This window comes from Mastigoproctus giganteus, chromosome 9 (assembly GCF_048544385.1).
Source record: "Mastigoproctus giganteus isolate SK-2022 chromosome 9, ASM4854438v1, whole genome shotgun sequence".
NCBI classification, from domain to species: Eukaryota; Metazoa; Arthropoda; class Arachnida; order Uropygi; family Thelyphonidae; genus Mastigoproctus; species Mastigoproctus giganteus.
In genome coordinates this window covers 50,153,389-50,180,623 of record NC_143583.1, presented here as the reverse complement: position 1 = coordinate 50,180,623, position 27,235 = coordinate 50,153,389, and the positions used below count along the sequence as shown (strand labels likewise).

Sequence of the window (27,235 nt, the reverse complement as noted above, 5' to 3'; positions counted from 1 at the left end):
TAGCATGTTCCCCGTTTCCCTGACAATAGAGTCACCAACAACTACTAGTTCCTGTGGGACCAGCGCATTCTGCCTTGGGGGCTGCCGCTGTGTTGCGTGATGACCAAGTGCAAGCTCTGGCGTTGATGTGGGCAGCTGAGAGCTTGATGGGCCCCTCAATTTATTTCCTTCGAGGGTATCCACCCTGTCCTTCAAACTCTCATATAGGCCCATAACAACGCTGAGTTGTCGCCTGATCCTTACACTCCTTACATCGCGCACACACAAAGACATCCCCCATGGCAATATCATGTTCCGTTCCAGAGAGTTCGGCAAACATTTCACAAGTTGCACATTTTTTTAGGATGTGACGCGTTGGAGAATCGCCCCCCTCAGTTCTCCCCCGAGTCACAACACTCCTGCCACTTTGTGCCTGTTGCTTTGCTGCACTAGTTCGGGGCATGGTAGTTTAAATTAATAAAATCAATAAATTAAATGTCAGTAGTATTTGAATAGAAACTATGAAATAGAAACAGTGAAGCGTATTACTATATAATTATGCGTTAGAGCTACCTCAATTAAAAAATTTGAATTCCCTACAAAAACTTGGAATTCCCTATATACAAAAACAATGGCTACAAAAATCGAACAAAAATAACGGTTTTACCTATCGTAAGTAAAATCCACAAAAACTCTTTATCTAAATTAAAATAAAAAATAACCAGCGTAACTATAACTATATGACTACGTATTAAGTACAATATAAAACAACAATCATGTAAATAAAAGGCAAACACTCATCAGCTTTTACCCCTGGCAGACATACCCTGGTATTATTCTGCCTATTCTTTTTCAGAATATATTTCTCATTCCCCTGCTAAAAGAGTAATATATAGAGTAAAGAATTCTTCTTCTTACAAGGAATAAATATGCATTTCTAGCATTGAAATGAATTGAGATCAAGGTGAAAATTAATTTAAAAAACCATTTAAGCTTTTGCATGTCTAAGTGACAGGCTCTGTCTACCACATTCACTGAAACAACTAGCAAAACAACTAGTTAAAACAGTGGTTTTCAACCAAGGTGACACGGCACAGTAGGCTGCTGCCACAACATTCTTGGGGTGCCATGTAATTTGGGTTTAAGTTACTTAAAGTTATTATTATTATTTTTTTTTAATTTGTATATTTATTTCATTATAAAAAGGTGTACAGTATCCATTGTACTGTATCTTTTTAATTTTGTGGTGATCTATAATTGATCTTTATTTAGTACCTCTATATAAAGAATATTATTATTATATATGTATTTCTTTTGGCCTAGGAGCGCTGTGAAAAAATTACTGGGACACTAAGGGCACGATGAACCGAGAACGTTTCGAAACCTCTGGGTTAAAAGAATCCATTGACAAGTATGAAGACAACCTCTAAATGATTAGCAAAACACATGCATTCTCAATTTATGAAAATCACTTCACAATCATGGTACATTTACAATTTAATTAAAGTCTCAACAATATGCTATATTTTTAACTTATGCAGCAAACAAAGAAAAATGTTTTAGGAATGAAAATTACAGATATCAATGTGCAGCATCCACGTTTCTAATTTGCATTTCAAAAAAACTCTAAATTAAAACTACTCAATTTTAAATTTAAAAAAAACTGGCATCAGACAACTCCTGTGGGAATTCAAATTTGATGAGTATTCTGTAAAAGTTGCCATAGAACTAAAGTAAAAAATTATATTTGCAATGTGAATTACCAAAATGTGTCTTTCTCCTTCTCACAAACATGACTAATGCATTTCAGATCTGTTCTGCCATCAGAAGCTTATTTCTATTCACCAGTTCAAAGCAAATGCATTTCAATAAAGCTTCAAAATATAAATCTATAACTTTAGACTCTAAATGGATACATGAAAAAAACATGAACAAAGCACTATGCATCAGAAAGTAATGTGAACAGTAGAACAGATTGCAAAACCATTATAGCATGCACAAGTATTTTTCGGTTAAGGAGAAAAGGCCAAATGGAAAGAAAGCAGAGCAACTGAGCCACTAAATGCACACTATCAAATGGAGTTTAGGGACAACTCAAGCAGCAGCAGCTAACCTGAAGTATACAAAACTGTAAATCAAAAATTTTCAAGAGATAGAAAAAAATCTTTGCATAAATCAATAACACATATTATTGAGAAAAATACATATATATCACCAAATGGCAATAATATTTTATTGTTAGGCTTCGGACATTGCAGTTAACATCTAAAGCTACTTTTACGTTTCATGCAACTAGTTTAAAAAATAAAGAACCATTATATTTAAAGAAACCACTGGGTGACAGTGATCACGATGTACTGATATGGAAATTACTTAGTGATGTAACTACCATCAAGGTTAAAGGGAAGGGCTTTTGCTTTTGTAAAGGGGACTACAGGGGTCTCAGACAGTTGTTAAATTCTGTACATTTGGATCAATTGACAATGTTACGAACGTTGAATTCTAAATGGGAATCCTTCGGTGACATCATTTTGGATGATACCAGGCTTTTCATTCCAACTAAAAAATACTGTTCAAGGTTTAGGCCTAAATGGATGTTAGATGAACTAATGAGGCTGGTGGCAGAGAAGAAAAATGTATGGGATGCATATAAAGTATCAGGTGGTGCAGAAGCCTAGGGCAGATATAAATCAAATGACAAAAGAGGTTAGGCAGGCAAAGGCAGATTAGCATTAGTATTGGCACATGATGCAAGAAAGCATGCTTATATAGCATCAACCAAAAAAAAACACACACAGACCCTTCTCATTTCACTCATCCACTCACTCAAAATGTTTGTCTAGTTCTGCCTTGAATCTGTTTAAGCTATCAATTTCCACAACGACAGATGGAAGTTTGTTCCGGAAATCAACCACCCGCTTGGCTGAAGGCAAACTTCCGCACATCTATCCTACAACTGTCTTTCCTCAATTTAAATTTATGCCCTCTCAGGCGATTATTCTGAGCAAGAGGAAGAATCCCATTATCATTGAGCATGCTCAAACCATTCAAAGCTTTAGACACCTCTATCAGATCACCTCACAGGTGCCTAGTTTCCAGACACTGTAATTTGCAAAACTTAAAGACTTTCTTCTTAAGAGCAACCATTTGTTCCATTCACTAACCTTGTTGCCCTTCTCTGTACTCGTCCCAACAGCTCAACATCCTTCTTAAAATGAGGCCTCCAGACCTGTATGCAGTACTCAAGGTGTGGCCTGACCACTGCCTTATAAAAGAGGATAATCACCTCGTTATTCCTGCTAGAAAAATTCCTGTATATCATTGACCAGACACCATGAACTACTCTTGGCGACCGTCTGCACTACTCAGAAAACTTCATATCTGCCTGCACAATTACCCCAGGTCCTTTTCAATCTCTACCACTGTCAGCGTAGTAACACACAGTTGATACGTTACTCTGGGGTTACTGCTTCCTATATGCAGTATTTTACATTTATCAATATTAAACTTCAGTTGCCACCTCACAGCCCATCTGTTCAACTTTTCTAGATCCTTTTACAGCAGCGTATTGTCGTTAGTGTCATTAACAACCCTGCCGACCTTTGTATCGTCTGCAAACCTGGATATTAAGCCTGATATACCATCATCAATATCATTGATGAATACAGAAAACAGCAATGGACCCAACACTGAACCCTGGGGGACTCCACTAATAACATTAGTCCACAAAGAGCAGTGTCCATTGATTACCACTCTCTGCCTTCTCCCACTCAACCATCCCTTTATCTATAGCAGCAATTTACCTCCAATGTCACATTGCTCCAATTTGTGAAGCAGTCTTCCATGTGCAACAGTATCAAAAGCCTTTCTAAGCTCCAAATATATGATATCGAAATTATTCTTTGCATCCAGTTCCTTTGTGAGTACATCATAGTATCCAATCAAACTGGTCAGACAACACTTCCCCCTTAACAAACCCATGCTGTGTCCGAGCTATAACTGAAGTCTTGTCCAGATGATCCTGCATTGCTTCTTTAACCAGTGCCTCCATTAATTTCCCTGGAACAGAAGTTAAAGTAACAGATCTATAATTACCTATGTCTCCCCTCGATCCTCCTTTGTGGATTGGAGTCACATTTGCACATCTTCGGTCCATGGGTACCTCCCCTGAGTCCAAGGAAGCTCTTATAATTATGGCAAAGGGTTTCCTTACTTCCTTTGCTGCCTCCTTTAATATAACTGGATAGATCCAGGTGCCTTTCTTGTGTTTATCTTCAACAATTTCTCCTCCACTTTACTCTCAGTTATTACAAGATTATCTAGCTTACTGCCAGAGTTTAATACACCTCTGGCATTCCCCTCCCTGAATAACTCCTCATGTGTGAATGTAGATGCGAAATATTCATTCAGTTTGTTAGCTACCTGTGCAGAATCATCAACAGTTGAACCATTGATATCAAGAGGACTAATCTGACTCATCCCCTTCCTTCCAGAGTTTACACGAGTAAAGAACTATTTACATCCTTTGCCAAAGATTTCTCGTAATCTGCCTTTGCCTGCCTAACTCCTTTGTGACTGGTTAGAGACCAGTTTATATCTATCATAGGTCACCTGTTAATTTATATGTATCCCATGCATTTTTTTTCCTCTGCCACATGTCTAATCAGTTTATCTGAAATCCATTTAGTCCTAAATGGGGTGGTCCGATGCCTACAGGTGGTACATAAACAGAAAATAAAACTGAAAAAGCTAAATATTTGTAAATCTTGAACAATATTTCTTAGTTGGTATGAAAAGCCTAGTAGCTTCCAAGATTAATTCTTTCAATGCTTCCCATTTTGAATTTGCTGTTGGTAACATCAGTTGGTCCCACCGTATACAATTTAAATCCTGTCTCAGACCAGCGTAGTCACCTTTACAAAAGCAAAAACCTTTATCCCTGATTGTAGTTGTGTCTTTGAGTAAATTCCACTTCAGCACACTGTAATCACTGCCACCTTGTGGTTCCTTTATCTGCAGATTCTTAATGCATGAAGAATCTGCAGAATCTACTGATAATCAAGGTCATGAGTATTACTCCCTCTAGTTGCCTCCCGAACATGCTGCTGTAAAAAACAATCATCCAATAAATCCACAAAAGCCTTGCTAGTGTGTGAGTGACAAACCCACAAATTCTAGTCAATCTCTGGGAAATTAAAATCCCACATTATAAGACACTCTGATTTACTGGCCCACTCAATTTCTCTGCACAACTGCTCATCATACTCATCACAATCATTAGGCCTATAACACACACCTACTCTCATTTTTCCTTTCCCAGAGCTTATGTCACACCAAACAGACTCAACATTGCATTGTCCATCAATATCAATTGGATGCACTTCCTTAGATTTTGTGTTTCATAACTAACAGCATAACTAACCTCCTCCCCTCATGTCCTGGCTATCCTTTATGTACACATTATTCTCCCCAAATTCCAATTCTGCACTGCTTATGTTGTTGTTGTTATTTGGTTTTTAGGAGCATTAGCAACTAAGGCCATATTGCTCCGGGATATGCGGTGGTCATTCCCTGACCTTTCTGCATCCTCCGTATTTGGTGGTCATGGGCTTGAACCCCGGTCTAATCAAGAAGCGTGTACTACGCACTGCTGCTCCTTCCCACCTGGCTATGGAGGCACCCACTGCTTATGTCTGTGTGATACCACATCTCTGATATCCCAACAATATCTGTCTTTGATGTCTTGACTAGCACTTCAAGCTCATAAAATTTATTAACTATACTTCTAGCATTGATGTATGTGCAAGTATACATGCAACTGTTTCTACTCATAGTTACACTAACAGAGCCCATGTATTCATTTGTTCCAATATGACTCCCAGCTGTCCTGGAAATCCCCATTGCCTTGCTTTCCAGGTGGTTGCTCAATTGCATTTCAATAGAAGCAGTGCAAGAATCACTTTCACCTCTACCAGCGGCCACTGTTAATCTATTAGTCTGTGTATACACCCCCCCCCAAGCTAGCAGTTTTCCGACCCACCTAACTCTGCCTCGATAGCATCAGCAAATATTCTTGCACCCTTTCTATTTAAGTGTATCCCATCCCTGTAGAAGTAGTCTCTCCTGTTAATAAACACAGACCAGGCTGAGAAAAATTCTCCCCCCTTGAGCCTTGCACAATCTCTCCAGGGCCGAATTGATCGACAAGGCTCTCATCATATACTCCCTCTTATCGTGTCTGGACAGAATTTCAGACACTTTCAAATTCAACCCTAACTCACGGCTTTTTTTCAATATTGACCTGTACTTATTAAGTAATTCCGTCGGTCTCCAACTCTTAATATCATTAGCACCGTGTACAACAATATCACCCTTTGTGACCTTAAAAGATGATATCTTTTAAGGGCACAAGATTAGGAGACTAAAAAAATTACTTACTAAGTACAGGTCAATGTTGAAAAAAAGCTGTGAGTATATGATGAGAGCCTTGTCGATCAATTCAACCCTCGAGAGATTGTGCAAGGCTCAAGGGGTACAATTTTTCTCAGCATGGTCTGTGCTTGTTAATAGGAGAGACTGCTTGTAAAGGGATGAGATACACTTAAATAGAAAGGGTGTAAGAATATTTGCTGATGCTATCGAGGCAGTGTTGGTGGGTAGGAAAACTGTTAGATTGGGGGAATAGACAGACTCTGTTGAGTATGGGCTTGGCACACCCAGGGTCCTGAATTGGATATCATCATTATTCTCTTTCTTGGTGATTCCTTTCTGCTTCTGATGCTTGCTTGCTTGCTCTCTCTCTCTCTCTCTCTCTCTCTCTCTCTCTCTCTCTCTCTCTCTCTCTCTCTCTCTCATTCTCCCTCTCTCTCTCTCTCTCTCTCTCTCTCTCTCTCAGTGTAAATTTTTTTTTTTGCCTGGTGCAGCATAAGCCTCAGGCTTCCTTGCACCATATGGCTAATAATAATAATAGATTAACAGTAGCCGCTGGCAGAGGTGAAAGTGATTCTTGCACTACTTCTATTGAAATGCAATTGAGCAGCAGCCTGAAAAGCAAGGCAATGGGGATTTCCAGGACTGCTGGGAGTCATAGTGGAACAAGTAAATACATGGGCTGTGTTGGGATAACTAAGAGTAGAAACTTGCATGTACACCAGTGCTAGGAGTATAGTTAATAAATTTAATGAGTTTGAAGTGCTAGTCAAGATATCAAAGGCAGATACTGTTGGGATATCACAGATGTGGTGTCACACAGACATAAGCAGTGCAGAATTGGAATTTGGGGAGTACAACGTGTACAGAAAGGATAGATAGGACAGGAAGGGAGGAGAGGTTATGCTGTTAGTTAAGAAGCACATAAAATCTAAGGAAGTGCATCCAATTGATGTTGGTGGACAATGCAATGTTGAGTCTGTTTGCTGTGACATAAGCAATGGTAAAGAAAAAATGAGAGTAGGTGTGAGTTATAGGTCTAATGAATCTGATGAGTATAATGAGCAATTGTGGAGATAAATTAACAGGTCACACAGAAGCCTATGAGAGGTATAAACTGGTCTGTAACCAAGTAACAAAGGAGGTTAGGTAGGCAAAGGCAGATTACGAGAAATCTTTGGCAAAGGATGCAAAGAGTTCTTTACTTAGGTAAACTCTATCAGATGAATCAGACTGGTCCACTTGATATCGATGGTTCAACTGTTGATGATCCTGCTCATGTAGTTAACAAACTGAATGAATATTTTGCATCTACATTCACACATGAGGATTTATTCAGGGAGGGGAATGCAGAAGTATATTAAACTCTGGAAGTAAGTTAGATAATCTTGTAATAACTGAGAGTAAAATGGAAAAGAAATTGTTGAAGATAAACATAAGAAAGGCACCTGGGGTGGATGGAATCTATCCAGTTATATTAAAGGAGGCAGCAAAAGAAGTAAGCAAACCCTTTGCCATAATTATAAGAGCTTCCTTGGACTCAGAGAAGGTAGCCATGGAATTGAGATGTGCAAATTTAACCCCAATCCACAAAGGAGGGTCAAGTGGAGAGACACAGGCAATTACAGACCTGTTAGTTTAACTTCTGTTCCAGGTAAATTAATGGAGGCACTGGTTAAAGAAGCACTGCAGTATCATCTAGACAAGACTTCAGTTATAGCTCGGATACAGCATGGTTTTGTTAAGGGGAAGTGTTGTCTGACCAATTTTATTGGATACTATGGAAGACTGATGAACAAAAATTGGAGCAGTGTGGCATTAGAGGCAAATTGCTGCAATGGATAAAGGGATGGTTGTGTGGGTGAAGACAGAGAGTGGTAATAATGGACACTGCTCTTTGTGGACTAATGTTATTAGTGGAGTCCCCCAGGGTTCAGTGTTAGGTCCATTGTTGTTTTCTGTATTCATCAATGATATTGATGATGGTATATCTGGCTTAATGTCCAAGTTTGCAGACGATACAAAGTTCAGCAGGGTTATTAATGACACTAATGACTAATTTACTAGCAGGGATATGGAGTTGAGTATCCCATTGTACAAGGCACTGGCTATGCTGCATCGCGAGTATTGCATACAGGTCTGGAGGCTGTAACAGTGTGAACTGGATTAACACTGAGCTCAGCTCAGTGTTAACCCAATTCACAGATCCAAATACAGATCATTATATTCATATAATAAGTACTACAGCAAATAATTCTTAAATTCTGCTCAAATAATAATTGAAACCACTGAAGAGAAGCTTCGGCCAAGACAGAGCAGGATGGAAGAGGAGGTTATGTGCTTATCATCCATCATTATTAACTAAGAACAAGTTTATGTTCTTAGTTAAGAAGCACATAAAATCTAAGGCAGTGTATTGAGTGGATAAAGGTGGCCAATGCAATGTTGAGTCAGTTTGGTGTGAAATAATAACTATGAAAACAAAAATTAGGGTAGGAGTGTTTACAAGTCAAATGAGTATGATGAACAGCTATAATGACCTGGTAATGGAGATTTTAATCTTCCACATATTAATTGGACTTAATGGGTTGATCACTCACACATATGCACACAAGAAAAACTTCTGTGGATTTATTGGATGACTGTTTTCTACAGCAGCATGTTAGGGAGGCAATGAGAGAAAGCAATACTCTTGATCTCATTATTAGCAGTGACCCTTTATGCAACAAGAATCTACAGATAAACGATCACTATGTACAGTGATTGCACTGATGTGGAATTTACTTAAAGATGTAACTACTGTCAAAGGCATGGGAAAGGGTTTTTGCTTTCATAAAGTTGACAACAGTGAACTCAGACAGTTTTTAGTTCTATGCAGTGGAACTAACTGATGAAGTTATCAACAGCAAATTCTAAATGGGAAGCATTCAGAGACATTATCATAGAAGCTATTAAGCTTATGCCAACTAAGAGTTACAATTCAAAGCACAGACCTAAATGGATATTACATGAACTGATGAGGCTTGTAGCAATGAAAAAAAAATTCATAGCTGCATATAAATTAATAGGTGACATGGATGCCTACAGTAGCATTAGCATTAGTAGAGGAATATGATTCAAGAAAGCAAGCTTATGCAGCATCAGCCAAAAAAAAAAAAAAGAAAAGGAAAAAAAAGAAAAAGAAAAACCACTCCCATTTCACCCCTCTGTTTGTTCAAAATACCTGTCCAGCTGAGCCTTAAATTTATTTAGGCTATCAACTTCAACAACAAGGGATGGAAGTCTGTTCCACCAACCAACTACCCGCTGGCTAAAGGCAAATTTCCGCACATCTATCCTTTTTTTTTTTTTTTTTATGTAAACCCCAAACACGAAAGGTATTAGAAATTATAGTACTTAGTACAGTGCTTGGGTCGGAGGTTGAGAAGACAAAAGAAGATATTTGTTGACATTGGACTTGAACTTCTATAGAGTGTAATTTTCAGGAAATATGTATGAAGGAAGGTTGTTCCAGAAAACGGCAGATGAATAAATGAGGAAGATGAAAAGTTGGTACTGTGAGTTTGGAGTTGGACAATAATGGATGCTGGCATGTGTTCGGACTGTTTTGAAAGAGAGAGCGGGAATTATAGAAGCCAATTCAGAAGAATAGTGCCCATGGAAGTATCTGTAGAAGAGGCACGCAGCAGAAACAGTACGTCTATGAGACAGCGAGTGGAGAGAGACTCTGTTAGAGACGAATCATTAATTAACCTAACTGCCCTCTTCTGAATGGAATCAAGAAGCCTGAGAGAGGTTTTGGGGGACCACCCCAGATGTGGGAACAATATTCCATGGCAGGGCGGATTTGCGATTTATACAGAGTGAGCAGCTGTTTGGAAGAAAAGCAACGTAGAGAACAAAAGAGAGAACAAGTTTTTTAGATACAAAGGAAGCAATATTTGTAATGTGCTTGTGCCAAGAGATATTAGAAGTCAGAGTAATCCCCAAAAGAGATATATCATTTTGCCTAGAAATTGGAGTGTCACTAAAGATAAGCATAGGAGCAGAAGAATCCTTTTTGCGAGAGATAAGACAAGACTGAGTTTTAGAAGGGTTGAAATCAACTAAGTTATCTTTGCCTCACTGGAGAATTACCTGAAGATCGGCATTTAAGGAATTGGTAGCAGATTTTCGAGAAGTTGAAGCTGATTGAGCAGGACAAGGTTTCTCAAAATGGAAAATGGAATGCAATGTGCTATCATTGGCAAAACTATGGATAGGATTTCAGGTCAATGGAAGAAGGTCATCAATATACAAGAGGAAAAGAGTGGGGGAAAGAACTGAACCTTGAGGGACACCGGCATTAGTGGAGAAGTTAGAAGAGAGAGAGCCATCTACCATCACACTCAGTGAGCGATCAGAGAGAAAACTAGATAACCAATTACTAAAAACAGTTCGCAAACCATAAGATGGAAGTTTGTTTAGAGGACCTTAATATCAAACACGATCGAAAGCCTTTGAGATGTCAAGAGCAACTACTTGTGTTTCACCGAACCTTTCCATTGAATTAGTCCATAAATGGGTAACATAAGCCAGAATATCACCAGTGGATCGACTCTGACGGAATCCATACTGGCGATTGCTGATCAGACAGAAGGTTTCTAGGAAGTTTAAGAGTAGGCAGTTAATCGATTTCTCCATTACTTTAGAAAGAGTAGAAGTAATTGCAATGGGACGATAATTGGATGGTAGGGATTTGTCACCCTTTTTAGGAACTGGCTGGATATGAGCAAATTTCCAAGCAGAAGGAAAAACACCTTTGGAATAAGAAAGTGAAAAAAAGGTGGCAAAGAATAGGAGTAAGTTCAGGAGCTTGTTTGTTGTTTGTTATTTGGTTTTTAGGAGCATTAGCAACTAAGGCCATATTGCTCCGGGATATGCGGTGGTCATTCCCTGACCTTTCCGCATCCTCCATATTTGGTGGTGACGGGCTCGAACCCCGGATTAATCAAGAAGCATATGCTATGCACTGCTGCTCCTTCCCACCTGGCTACGGAGGCACCTTAAGTTCAAGAGCACAGGTTTTGAGAACAAGTGGAGAAATACCATCGGAACCTGGAGCTTTCTTAGCATCAACATTCGTCAAAATCCTTCTGACATTCTTTTGACGAAAGACCACAGGAGGCATTGAATGCAGCGTGTTGAGAATGGTGGGAGGTGTTTTACCAAGATCATTAATACATGAGTTGGAAGAAAAATGGGATGCTAGCAGGTCAGCTTTATCCTTGGCTGAAGTGAGAATAGAACCATCTGGTTTGGACAGAGGGAGCAGAGATGAACAAAAGTTGCGGCCAATAGCTTTGGCAAGAGACCAGAATGCTCGGCTACCATTAGGGCAAGAAGCAAGTTTTCTACCCTTAGCCTGTTCAAACTCTAGTGTGGACTGATTAATAACCGCTTTACAATTGTTGCGAGCATTGGTGTAGGCAGAAAATGAAACCGAAGAATTGAAACCAAGCCAATTACAATATGCAATGTTCTTCTCTTGAACAGCCTTAGCACATTTATTGGAAAACAAAGGTTTAGATAAAGGATGATATTTTAAAGTGGAGTGTGAAATAAAGGATTCCATTCCTTCAAGAATAATTTCACTGACACGATCTGAGCAAATGTTGACATCAGAAGTTTTGAAACAGTAATCCGACCAAGGAAAAGATGTTATTGTTATTTGGTTTTTAGGAGCATTGGCAACTAAGGCCATATTGCTCCAGGATATACGGTGGTCATTTCGTGACCTTTCCGCATCCTCCGTATTTGGTGGTGACGGGCTCGAACCCCGGTCTAATCAAGAAGCGTGTGCTACGCACTGCTGCTCCTTCCCACCTGGCTACGGAGGCGCCCCAAGGAAAAGAAGAAAAGAAGTCTCGCAGGTCATCCCATTTTGCATTTTTGTAATGCCAAACAACACAGGGTTGGGAATAGTCATGAGATAAAGGTTCCATTGGAGAAGAGACAATCACCATGTTGTGATCTGAAGTGCCTAAAGGACCTCTCACTTCGACCGTGTACTTAGAAGGGTTGTTTGTGAGAAAAAGATCAACCGTATTGCCTGTATGATTAGGATTGTCCGGTATTCTTGTAGGTAAATGAACAATCTGTGCTAGGTCATTAGTAATTGCAAAAGCCTCAGCATCTCGACCAGCTGGGTCGGTGTGACTAGAAAACGGAAGAGAGCTGGAGTTGTGAACATTAAAATCACCAAGGAAAATTACCTCACTGTTAGGAAAGTTGGACTGGAGAAAGTCAAGTTGCAAAGAGAGAGAAGTCAAAGAGCTCCAAGTTATTAGTGGAGTTGGGAGAACGGTAGAGACAACAGATGAATTTGACACAATGAGGTAGAGAGATTTTAAGCCAGAGAAGATCAAAGAGAGGAGATTCCAAATTGGCAATTCTCTGACAGGGAATATCAGAACGGACATATGCACAAGTACCACCTTTGAGGCAAAAGGAATCATACAGCGAATAATTTGGGCATCTGAGATGAGCAGTAGTGGAATCAACCGATAACTGAAATTGCAGGATCTTTAGATCTAATTAAGATGTTTAAGGCTTTGAATGGATTGAGCAAACTCAATGCTGATGGCATACTTCCTCAGATCACAACGTGAGGGGGGGGGGCATAAATTGTAACTGAGGAAGGATGTTTACAGGATAGATGTGCAAAAATTTGGCTTCGGCTAGTGGGCAGTTGGTTGGTGGAACAAACTCCCACTGGCATTGTATATGTGGGTAGTTTGGATAAATTGAAAGAAGAATCAGACAAACTATTAGAGGGTGGTAGTTTTTTTTTTTGGGTTTATTTTTTTGGCTGATTACAGAAAAAAATAATAAAAATTTTATGAAAATCCATTCACTGGGAGTTAAGTTGAGAAATTACATAAGGGCAGACAGATGGAACAAAGAAATAATTGGAAAATCTTTTAAAAGGCCCAAATATAAAATTTCGCAAAAATCCACTCAGTGGGAGTCAAGTTGTTATATGCAGAAGCTGAATGGACAGACAGACAGACACTGAACACAATAGGCATATTTTGAAGTACAACAAACCCACGATTTAACAGATCCCGATATAATGGATTTCGGATTTAAAGGACCGGACAAATAATACAGTAATGTACATATTAATCTCGACCATATTATTTTTTTTAGGTTATACAAAACTTCAGTGTTATTAAAAATTAATAATAATTACCTATTTCCATTATTGTTTTGATAATTACCTACTTTTATTTTTATAATAAAATTCAGGAAATTGTTTTTATTCTTTCTGAAAATGTGTTCAAATAGCTGTTTTCCCAGATTACAGATAAGAGCAGGCAGTGACTTGCAAACTGAATGTGACTTGGGACACTAAACTGTAGGTCTACCGACTCGCTTTGTTTCGGTCTCAGTCTGCCTCAAGCTATCGTGCGGACAGGTTGTATACAGAGTGTTTCTGTGATTTCTGAATTGTGACTTTATTTATTAAATAATTTTGCAATTTAAAATGGCATCAAGAGGATAGAGGAGTTAAAAGTAAGCATGTGGATTGAAATGTGGCACAGAAATTAGAACAAGGCATCTCAGTAGCATGTGTTTGTGAAATTTACAGCGTAAAAAAAAAACAAACTGCTTCTGATATCCGTAAATCAAAGGTCAAATTGCAACATAATTTTATATCATGTTGCAGTTTAGTTACATTCGATTTAACGGACTTTCGGCATTAACAGACACCTCTTCTCCCCTATTATTCCATTAAATCGAGGGTTTATTGTACTGGTCAATAGGCAAATTCATCAAATTTATTTACTATGCTCCTAGCATTGGTGTACCAGTATACATGCACCTGTTTTTACTCTTAATAATGCTAACACAGCCAACATATTTTCTTGTTCCCTGAAGATCCTCAACAGGCATTGATAACCCCAATACAGCCTTCCAAGATGCTGCATGTTCCGACAGAAGCAATGTAAGAATCACTTATGCCTCTGCCTGCAACTTATGCAGGCAGAGGCATAAGTGATTTTAATCTATTAATTTGTGTATCTCCCCAGTAGCTAGCAGTTTTCTGATCTAACTAACACTGCCTTGATAGCATCAGTAATATTCTTGCACTACTTCTACTTAAGAGTATCCCATCCCTGTAAAAACAGTCTCCCCTGTGAACAAGCACAGACCATGCTGAGAACAATTCTACCCCATAGGACTTGCACAGTCTCCAAGGCGAACTGATTGAAAAGGCTCATACCATGTGCTCCCTCCTATTGCATCTTGGCAGAATTGCAAACACTTTCAAAATTCAATCCTAACTTGTGACTTTTTTAACATTTCTACTTTGTACTCATTGAGAAAATCCTCAGATCTCCCACTTTTAATATCATTAGTATCAATATGTTCAACAATATCCCTTTTGTGCCTTTGAAAGATAACTGCTCCATAACATCATCAACTTAAGCCTCTGGCAAACATGTTGTTGTTGTTGTTTGGTTTTTAGGAGCATTAGCAACTAAGGCCATATTGCTCTGGGGATGTGCGGTGGTCATTCCCCGACCTTTCCGCATCCTCCGTATTTGGTGGCTCATGGGCTCGGAACCCCGGTCTAATCGAGAAGCATGTGCTATGCACTGCTGCTCCTATTTTTTTTTTTTTTTTGTTAGCTGTTGGCGCGTTGACTTCTGTGGCCATAATGCACATCCCAAAGTTTTTGGGAGGTGCATTAGTATAGCTACTCCATGTGGGACCAAGGGTCTCAGCTGTGGAGGATGTCATTGTGTCAAGTAGAACAGGACATAGTGCTTCAAGAATAAGGCACCAATCCTATCCTTGAAGACTTCGTATAAGCCCATGAGAATGCTGAATTTGCACTTAACTTCCTCATGGTCTTTTCAATGAACATACATAAAGGCTGTCCCTATGGCTGTATCATGTCCTGGTAAAGGTAACTTCATAAAGAAGGCACAAGCACATAATATAATCATTCCGATTCACAAAAGAACTGCCTCGGTTTTGTTGGTAATTTCTCAAATTTCATTAAAATTAGACCAATAGACATCTGGCAATTATTTACTTTTTTCATAGTATGAACAATGCTCGATTTGTTCTATGTTGATATCAACATTTGTAAAATAATAAGAGAAGTTTACCTCAATATAATACATAGAACACTTCCGTATGATACTAATCAGCAATTAAAACGAAAAAAATCACAAATCTTACATTACAGTAAAAAATAAAAAATAATTAAAACTTAATTGAACACAATTAAAAAACAATTGAACAAAATGAGAAATCAAATGAACGTAATCAAAAATCAATCTAACGCAAATTAAAAATTAAATTAATTAAAAGATATTTAATGCAAAAAAAATGCAAAAAATTTGAGGAAGGAAAATCGTTTTTTGCAATTTTTTTCATTAAATTTCTTTTAATTAATTTAATTTTTAATTGCGTTAGATTGTTTTTTAAGGTGCCTCCGTAGCCAGGTGGGAAGGAGCAGCAGCAGTGCGTAGCACATGCTTCTTGATTAGACCGGGGTTCGAGCCCGTCACCACCAAATACGGAGGATGCGGAAAGGTCAGGGAATGACCACCGCATATCCCGGAGCAATATGGCCTTAGTTGCTAATGCTCCTAAAAACCAAATAACAACAATTGTTTTTTAATTGTGCTCAAATGAGGTTTAATTATTTTTTATTTTTTACTGTAATGTAAGATTTGCGATTTTTTCGTTTTACTTACTGGAGAGTATCATACGGAAGTGTTCTATGTATTATATTGAGGTAAACTTCTCTTATTATTTTACAATTTTTTTTCATATATGTCGCATGGGCTATCCATATACCATATATCGCAGCTGAAGCACTAGATAATGACAATAAACAATATTATGTTTATTGCCATGCGCCAGTTGGAGGAATAAATGGGCAAGTGAGGGATGTGCAGAAACGAAATTTTCTCAGTTCACATATAAAAGCTTTTCTTTCAGTTACAAATCATGAATTATAACCATTTACTAAAATGCTTGAAATGTAATGCACTGACACATTAACTAACTTCTTACAAATATCATTGTCCATCTTAGACAATTATTTCAATTTTTTTTTTTTTTTTTTTTTTGTCCTTGCCTTTATCCCATTATATATATGAGGTCAGCGTTTTTACTGTTTTGGTATGATATTTTTACGGCCAGATGCCCTTCTTGATGCCAACCCTCACCCTTTATCCAGGCTGGAGATATGTGGTGGTCATTCCCTGACCTTCAGTATCCTCCGTATTTGGTGGTCACGGGCACCAACCCCAGTCTAATCAAGAAGCATATGTTAAGCACTGCTGCTCCCGCCCTCCTGGCTACAGAGGCACCCTTAGATAATTATTTCAATAATCCTTGTGAAATTATATTTATTCATCAAATAAAATGTTCAAATGGCAGTGGTAAAATATTTAACTTTGCATTACTTATTTCCAACATAACTATAAATCTTACTAACAAAATTATAACTGATAATCAAATAATGTATCTAATATGTTTAGCATAGCATAACTATTTTGAGATTGAGTACAAATTTGCATTACTAGCTCAACAGCTCAGTTGTCAAGTTACCATATCCAAATCAGATGTAATAAATTAACTTTCTCTTAGGTGATCATGAACAAAGTTATTACAACAGCATAATTAATTAATGTACCATGATGTGAGACACTAAAAGATCAATCAAGCATAATGATTATGTGTAAATACAGCATTTATTTAGAATATCTAAATTATCTAACAAAATAAATAATAATAATAGCATTAAGAATAGAAGCTAATTTACTCACCTGGATGCACGAAATAATTCCACAGCTTCAGCTAGTTTCTTATTACGTAATAAATCTTGAATTTTCAGTAGGGCATCAATTCTGCAAAAGATTCTTTAAATTAGAATAATTTCTGTACATCCTAATCTGCATTCAAACATACTCATTCTCAAAGCAAAATCTTTAAAAAACTGTACTTTATTGTCTGAATAACTGTGTAAAATCAACATTTTTTGAAATTATTTTCTTCAAAAAAAAAAAAAAAAAAAGGGGGGGAAAATAACAAAAATTTAAATAATAATAATAATAACAACAATGTGAAATAATAATGATAAAGTACTAGGTATATGCAGACTACATACCAAGTGGTTCGAAAAATTCCTGGATATTCAGGTCACTGAACAGCGAATAGTGGACCAGAGAAGAAACATCATCATGAACAACCTGACAGCTCTTGCAATCTTGTAAAAAATCAAGCAGGACATGAGCAATCAATTACAAAGAATACGAACAACGTGGAACTGAAACTAGAGGAGGTAGAGCAAGAAGAAATACAACACAAAGCATTAAAGTGGAAAGAGATGACATAATGATTTATATCCAGAATATAGGCGAGTGGAAGAAGCAGCAATTAGAATTTGAGGGAAATAGACCTCACAAAGATCCATGTGATACCAAAGCAGAGACCCAATAGAATCCTGTGGAAAGTCAACGACCACCTCAATTGGCAAATAATAACACATTATGTTGACAACAACAGTGCAACACTAGAGGCAATCCACATAGTCATATATTAGTGCTGCCATAGCAGCAACTAGGATTAATGGAAGAGAAATGAGGAACTGTCAGCTTTGGAAAGAAGACTTCAACAGAAGATAGAAAAATTAAGAGTCAAGACAGGCCAATTGATCCAGTAACAACGGGGTAATAGGAGAAAGAAATTGATTGGAAAAGTGAAGAGCATCCTAAAGAAAAACAATATCCACAGCAAACATCAGATAAAAAATCAGAGAACAGAAGAATACAGTCAGTCCTCGTATAACACGTGTTTACAGTACACAAATTCGATCATACAGATTTATAAATAGGGTAATGATATCTTATATAACACAAACCGAATTTGCTTATGCACAATTTGCCTTTGTGTTTACAAGAACCTAATGCAAGAATCACCCCAACCGAACGCAACACGATAGGAATGAAGAGAAGATTTTGAAAATGTATTTGTTTTTTATATCAGTGAAGGGGAAACACATTTCACCATAATAACGTAAAAACCAACACAATTCCAGCTATCGGCATAATCACAAATGCAATTAGGTCGAGTTTACAACCAGTTTATACCAGATTCCACTAGCAGAAACGCAACTGGAAATTGTTTTTATTGTTTTATGGTAGTAACCCCTAAAAATGTGAACTAGTGAGGTGTTAGTGTGTCTCTCCCTTTACGGTGTTGTTTGTTCAGTTGCTACACATGCGCAGCTTTGTTTATGTGTATCAAGCGTGCCTCCTCGTTTTGTAATTGTGCTTTATTCCCTAAAAATTAGTAAAATACTTAAAAGGTGTGAAAAGGAAGTGTCCTGGTGAAGACACTGCAGATTCAGAGAGAAAAAGAAAAGCAATATCGATAAACAGAGGCGGACTGGGTCAAAAATTCTTACCCGGGAAAATTTATAGTGGCCTCATACTATGGTTTATGGCCAAAATCACACCGACCACTGGCCCACCGGGGTTTTCCCGGTAAGGCTTATGGCCAGTCCGCCTCTGTCGATAGAGAAAAAATATGAAATTGTGAAACGCTTTGAGCGAAATGAAAGAACATGTGATATTGCATGTGCTACAGGCCTAAATGAAGCAACACTGAGAATTACAAAGAATGGAGAGAAAATAAAAACAACTTTCATAGCAGGAACAACTCAGTGTAATTAACATCCATTAGATTAAGACACAAAGAATTGGAAGAGATGGAACGGCTGTCATCTGTTTGGATAGAAAATCAAACAAAAAACAAGTTTGCTTACGATAGAAGTAAAAGCATTAGCAATATTTTATTACGTAATAGTCTTAATATTTTATTACGTAATAGTCTTAATAATCGTAATAAAATACTTAAGTATTTTATTACGATTATTTATTGTGTTTGGTAATGTTTTAGTTACAAATGTGTGTTCAATTTTGGGTGGTCGGCACCTAACCCTATTTTTACCATAGGGCCTGTTGTTTATATTGCACGATTTTGCATTGCATGAGGGTTTCTAAGAACACAACTATCGTGCTATACGAGGATTGATTGTACTTAGACACACTGAAGCAGAACCTCCTTGCACTCAGCATGAGACTATACAGATATAGAGAGAGCTCCTAGAGGAAAATAAACAACCGAACCATCGATGAAAACCAAAGAGCCTTCTACAGGAGTATCAGACAAGAGAGGAGACAGAAATGAGCCATTAGAGCAGAAGACGATCCAGGAATTCTGGTGCAACATATGGAGCAATGAAGTAAGACATAACAGCCGAGCCCCCTGGATAGAACTAAAACGGAAGAAAACCAAGGATACAAGAGATGAGAGAATTGGAGATTCGGGAGGAAGAGGTACAACAGTCGATCAGAATGTCCCACAATTGCCAAATCCGAGGAATAGATAATGTCCACAACTACCAGTACAAGTGGCTAACTTGCACACACAAACAAGCACAAAGCAGAGCAGTTCACCTGAATGATAAGGCACCCAAAGACAATCCAAGAGTTTCTTATGCAAGGAATGACATATCTGAAAGCTAAAGACCAAGATACAAGAAACCTTGCGAAATACAAGCTGATCACCTGTCTCTCAATGATGTGCAAGATCCTAATCAACTGCATAACGAAGAAGGTATTGAACCACTTGGAGAGCCAGAACATTGTGGCCGAACAGAAAGGATGTAAGCAGCAAGTAACCATTAATGCTGCAGTTATAGAGTAAGCCTATAAGTACAGCAGCCTGTACACAGCCTACATAGATTACTGCAATGCCTTGGACTCTATGTCTCATTAGCATTAGTAGAGGCATACAATGTAAGAAAGGCGCCTCCGTAGCCAGGTGGGAAGGAGCAGCAGTGCGTAGCACACTCTTCTTGATTAGACCGGGGTTCGAGCCCGTCACCACCAAATACGGAGGATGCGGAAAGGTCAGAGAATGACCACTGCATATTCCCGGAGCAATATGGCCTTAGTTGCTAATGCTCCTAAAAACCAAATAACAAACAACAACAAACAAACAATGTAAGAAAACAAGCTTATCAGCCAAAAAAAAAAAAAAAAGAAAAGAAACCCCCACCCATTTCACCTATCCATTCATTCAAAATGTCTCTCCAGCTCAGCCTTCAATTTATTTAGGCTATCAACATCCGCAACAAAAGATGAAAGTCTGTCCCACCAATCAACTATCCGCTGGCTAACGGCAAAATGCCGGACATTTTTTTTTTTTTATGAAAACCACAAACACGACAGGTATTAGAACCTATAGTACTTGGTGCTGTTCTTCAGTAGGAGGTTGAGAAAACGAAAAAAAGATATTTGTTGACATTAGACTTGAACTTCTGTAGACTGTAATTTTCAGAAAATATGTATGAAGGAAGGTTGTTCCAGAAAATAGCAGTTGAATGAATAAACGAGGAAGATGAAAAGTTGGTTCTGCGAGTTTGAAGATGGACAGTAAACAGATGTTGGCTGGTGGCGGCATGTGTTCGGACTATTTTGAAAGAGAGAGCGGAAATAATAAAAGCCAATTCAGAAGAACAGTGCTCATGGAAGTACCTGTAGAAGAGGCATGCAGCAGAAACAGTACATCTATGAGAGAGTGAGTGGAGTGACTCTGTTAGAGAGGAGTCATTAATTAACTTAACTGCCATCTTCTGAATGGAAACTAGAAGCCTGAGAGAGGTTTTGGGGGCACCACCCCAGATGTGGAAACAATATTCCATGGTACGGCAGAATTGGAATTTATACAGAGTGAGCAGCTGTTTGGAAGAAAAGTAACGCCGAGAGCGAAAGAGAAAACAAAGTTTTTTAGATGCGGAGGAAGCAATATTTGTAATGTGCTTGTGCCAAGAGAGATTAGAAGTGAGGGTAATCCCCAAAAGATATATATCAACTTGCCTAGAAATCGGAGTGTCATCAAAGGTAAGCATAGGAGCAGAAGAATCCTTTTTGCGAGATATAAGACAAGACTGAGTTTTAGAAGGATTGAAATCAACTAAGTTGTCTTTGCCCCACTGGAGAATTACCTGTAGATCGGCATTTAAGGAATTGGTAACAGAGATTCTAGAAGTTCAAGCTGATTGGGCAGGGCAAGGTTTCTCAAAATGGAAAGTGGACTGCAATGTGCTATCATCGAAAAAACTATGGATAGGATTTCTAGTCAATGGAAGAAGGTCATTAATATACAAGAAGAAAAGATTGGGGGAAAGAACTGAACCTTGGGGGACACCAGCATTAGTGGAGAAGTTAGAAGACAGAGAGCCATCTACCATCACCCTCAGTGAGCAATCAAAGAGAAAACTGGATAACCAATTACAAAAAATAGTTGGCAAACCATAAGATGGAAGGTTGTTTAGAAGACCTTTAGGCCAAACACAATCAAAAGCCTTTGAGATGTCAGGAGCAAATGTTTGTGTTTCACTGAACTTTTCCATTGAATTTTTCCATAAATGGGTAACATAAGCCAGAATATCACCAATGGATCAAAACTGACAGAATCTATACTGGTGATCTTTGATCAGACGGAAGGTTTCTAGGTAATTTGAGAGTTGGCGGTTAATTGATTTCTCCATTACTTTAGAAAGAGTAGAAGTAATTGAAATGGGATGATAATTGGATGTGAGGGATTTGTCACCCTTTTTAGGAACTGGCTGGATATGAGCAAATTTCCAAGCAGAAGGAAAAACACCTATAGGTGTTTTTCCTTCTGCTTGAAGTGGAGATATACCCTCAAGATTTGTCAAAATCCTTCTGATATCCTTTTGACGGAAGACCACAGGAGGAAATGAATAGAGTGCGTTGGGAATGGTGGGAGGTGTTTTACCAAGATCATTAATACATGAGTTAAAAGAAAAATGAGTGGGAGACAGAGGTGAGAGCAAAGATGGACAAAAGTTGCGGCCAATAGCTTTGGCAAGAGACTAGAATGCTTGGCTACCATTGGGGCAAGAAGCAAGTTTTCTACTCTTAGCCTGTTCAAAATCTAGTTTGGACTGATTAATAACTGCTTTACAATTGTTGCAAGCTTTGGTGTAGGCACAAAATGAAACTGGAGAATTGGAAACAAGCCCATTACGATACGCAATGTACTTGGCTTGTTTATGACGAGCTAATTACACTGCCAATTATATAAAGGATTCCATTCCTACAAGAATAATTTCACTGACACGATCTGAGCAAACGCTGACATCAGAAGTTTTGAAGCAGTAATCCAACCAAGGAAAAGAAGAAAAGAAATCTCGCGGGTCATCCCATTTTGCATTCTTGTAATGTCAAACAACACAACAAGGTTGGGAATAGCCATGAGATAAAGGCTCCATTGGAGAAGAGACAATCAGCAAGTTGTGATCTGAGGTGCCTAAAGGACCACTCACTTCGACTGTGTACTTAGAAGGGTTGTTTGTGAGAAAAAGATCAAGCTTGTTGGCTGTATGGTTAGAATTGTCCTTGTAGGTAAATGAACGATCTGTGCAAGGTTATTAGTAATTGCAAAAGCCTCAGCATCTCGACCAGCTCTATCAGTGTTACTAGAAAACGGAAGCCAGCTGGAGTTGTGAATATTAAAATCACCAAGGAAAATTACCTCGCTGTTAGGAAAGTTGGACTGGAGAAAGTCAAGTTACAAAGAGAGGAAGTCAAAGAGCTCCAAGTGATTAGTGGAGTTGGGAGAATGGTAGAGACAACAGATGAATTTGATCCAATGAGGTAGATAGATTTTAAGCAAGAGAAGATCGAAGAGAGGAGGTTCCAAATTACCAAATCTCTCACAGGGAATATCGGAACGGACATATGCACAAGTACCACCTTTGAGACGAAAGGAATCATACAGCGAATAATTTGGGTAAATGTGATGAGCAGTAGTTGAATCAACCGATAACTGAGATTCTGTCAGAAAAAGTGTGGGGCTTGGCAGATGGCAAGTGGAAATGCACAGTGTTGAGATTACAATTGAAACCACGTATATTTTGGAAATGAACTAGGAAGTGTTTGGGAGGTTTAGATCTTTTCGTAGATAAGCTTACTCTATTAGTTTGACAATTCGTGGTGTATTAAAAAGTAAGAAAAAGTGAGGGGGACATGCTGTATGAAGTAATGAAATTTTTGGAGAGGGCGTGCACATAGTAAGAATATACCCAGATCCCTGACATATCGTGGCCTTGACAGTGCCCCCCCCCCCCGCATACATACTGACCTTATACTCGGACTCCCTCCAGTCACTATCTGGCAGAGTAGAGGTAGCAATATTACACACTAGCTGATCCGGAAGCCTCCTAGAGAGTTACCAATAGGTTCGGTCCGGTGTACTAACTAGTGGTCAGCCTGTGAACACCGTTTTAGAGCTGTACCCTCAAAATGTAAGGAATATTGGATCTCACAACGATGTTCATCATAATCTCAAAAGTCATCAATCATACTGCATGATGGAAGAGATAGGGAAGGGTTGACCGGAACTTAGCTCTGGAGATTTAAAATGGGTTCCAACACTTCAAGCCTCCAATAATCAAAGGGGTGGTGGTATTGCATCGGTTGATTAGAGTCATCTACCACCTAGTATTGTCTGGTAACACAGAGGGATGCCATTCCTCCATGTAGTGTGGTCACCACATCTTGACCCCTGCTTACGTTGGTTCACACCTGGGTGGTCACCCACAGTGTTGGTGCATGAAGGTTATGCCCAGTATTACTAACAGTCCCACCATCGTGAAGGTGCAAGCAGAGGATTTGGCTGTCACTGACAATCCGGACTTTGCCGAAATTGGGTCCACTTGACTTGAATATCACCCGAATATCAGTTCCATCAGCGTTTTAGACTCCCAGGTAGCAAGTACAGCTGGTCTGGCATATCTGAGAGAATGTCTGTGACAACCGAAAGGACCAGTTGTCACAATGTGTGACAACCTCAAGGATCTATTCTACAACTGTCTTTCCTTAATTTGAATCTATTCACCCTCAAATTTGTAATAGCAAGAGGAAGAATCCCATCAGCATTCAGCTTGCTCATCCCATTCAAGACCTTATACACCTCAATCACATCATCTCGCAGGTGCATACTCTCCAGGCACTGCCATTGCAGAACTTTGTTCCCCTCACCAATCTTGCTGCCCTTCTTTGTACTCATTCTAGCAACTCTACATCATTCCTAAAATGAGGCCTCCAGACCTGCACACAGTATTCTAGGTGTGGCCTGGCCATTGCCTTGTATAACGGGATAATCACCTCCTTGTCCCTGCTAGAAAAATTCCTATATATCATTGACAAGACTCCATGACCTGAATAACACCTGCAGTCCACGGGGACCTCCCCTGAGTCCCAGGAAGCTCTATTAATTATGGCAGCCCATTTGCACTGTTCAGCAAACTTCATATTTGACTGCACAATTACCTCCAGGTCTTTTCCACTTCCCTGAGTGTAGTAGCACATAGTTGGTACATTTCTCTTTTGTTATTGCTACACATATGCAGTATTTGCATTTGTTAATGTTAAACTTCAGTTGCCACTTCTCAGCCCATTTGCCAACTTATCTAGATCCAGTTGGAGTAGCATGCTGTCTTTACTGTCATTGACAACCCTGCCAACCTTTTTATCATCTGCAAACTTGGACATTAAACCTGATATACCTTCATCAATATCATTGATAAATATATAACAACAATGGGCCCAACACCAAACCATGGGGAACTGCACTAATAACATTTGACCATGAAGAGCAGTGTCCATTGATTACCATTCTCTGTCTTCTCCCACTCAACTTACCCTTAATGCCATACCTCTCCAATCTGTACAGCAGTCTTTCATGTGCAATAGTATCAAAAGCTTTCCTGAAATCCAAGTATATGATATCAAAATTATTTTTGGTATTCAGTTCCTTTGTGACCACATCATAGTACCCAAACAAATTGTTCAGACAAGACCTCCCTTTAACAAACCCATGCTGCGTCTTAACTATTACTGTAGTCTTGTCTAGATGATCCTGCAATGCTTCTTTAACCAGTGATTCCATTATTTTCTCCAGAATACGTTAAATTAACAGGTCTATAGTTACTTGTATCACCATTTGAACCCAATTTGTGAAATGGTGATACATTTGCACATCTCAGTCCATGGGGACCTCTGAGTCCAAGGAAGCGCTCATAATTATGGCTAATGGTTTGCTTACTTCCTTTGCTGCTTCCTTTAATATAACTGGATAGATCCCGTCCACCCCAGGTGCATTTTTTATGTTTAACTTCAACAATTTCTCATCCACTTTGCTCTCAGTTACTACAAAGTACTGCATATGGGTAGAAGTAACCCCAGAGAAACGTACCAACTGTGTGGTACTACACTTAAGGTGGTAGAAAATGAAAAAGACCTGGGAGTAATTGTGCAGTCAGATATGAAGTTTTCTGAGCAATGTAGACAGGCTGCTAGGGCAGGTCATGGGGTTTTGTCAATGATATATAGGAATTTTGCTAGCAGGGAAAAGGAGGTGATTGTCCCTCTGTATAAGGCAATGGTCAGGCCAAGCCTTGAGTACTGCGTACAGGTCTGGAGGCCTCATTTTAGGAAGGATGTAGATTTGCTTGAGCGTGTACAGAGAAGAGCAACACGATTGGTGAGGGGAATGAAGGGATCCTCTTACCAAGAGAGGCTTAAGTTCTGCAAATTGCAGTGGCTGGAGACTAGGCACCTGCGCGGTGATCTGATTGAGGTCTATAAGGCCTTGAATGGGTTGAGCACGCTGAATTCTGATGGGATCCTCCCACTTGTTCAGAATACGAACCTACGGGGACATAAGTTCAAATTAAGAAAGGATAGATGTAGAATAGATGTGCGGAAATTTGCCTTTAGCCAGCGGGTGGTTAATTGCTGGAACAAACTTCCATCTGTCGTTGTGGAAGTTGATAGGTTAAATAAATTTAAGGAGGAACTGGACAGGCAATTGGAGGGTATGGTGTGATTTTTTTTTTTTTTTTTTTTGGCTGATGCTGCATAAGCTCCTACACTGCTTTCTTGCATCAAGTGCCACTACTACTACTACTACAAAATCACTTAGCTTCCCCTCTCATTGAATAACTCCTCATGTGTGAATGTAGATGCATAGCTGGCTAATAGAGACCCTGAAGAACTACAGAGTCAATCCAACAGTGAGAAACTTCCTAGAAGCAACAATGGAGAAATAGAGTACCACTATCAAGGTAAAGAATATCACAACCAGATAATCCTCATCAAGAGAGGAATCTTTCAAGGAGATACCCTGAGCCCACTGTGGTTCTGTCTAGCACTCAACCCACTATCCACCATGTTCAACAGCAAATATGAATATAACCTCAAAGAAGGAAGGAAAAACCTGAACACCCACTCCCACCTGATGTACATGGATGACATCAAGCTCTACGTGGCAACCAAGAAGCAACTACTCTGGATCACCAAACAATTCAGCAATGATATCAGGATGGAATTTGGTCTAGATAGATGTGGGACCCACAGACTACATTAGGGGAAATTAGTTAGCTGAAACTACCAGTTGCAGACTGGTAAAGAGATCGAAGCAATGATGGGGGAGAATCCTACAAATACCTGTGGATGATGCTGGCTTAGCAGCTAGGGCACAGGGAGATCAAGGCCTGCCTGACAGAAACATACCATCAGAGAGACAGAAGCTTGCGCAAAGCAAAGCTGAACAGAGGGAACACAGTTAAAACCGTAAACACGTACACAGTCCCAGTGCTAATATACTCCTTCAGGATCATAGATTAGATTAACACCAAGCTAGAGGATATCATGAG

The 27,235-nt window shown here is 39.0% G+C and overlaps 1 protein-coding gene across 1 annotated transcript in view; it reads right to left on the bottom strand.

The window, feature by feature from the left end:
- LOC150080211 (protein timeless homolog) overlaps nucleotides 1-27,235 on the bottom strand; it is a 734,420-nt gene that overhangs the window by 575,123 nt on the left and 132,062 nt on the right. The window contains exon 10 of the mRNA XM_090380646.1: nucleotides 17,247-17,327. Coding sequence (XP_090236772.1) covers nucleotides 17,247-17,327 — 81 coding nt within the window. The remainder of the gene's footprint in view (nucleotides 1-17,246; nucleotides 17,328-27,235) is intronic.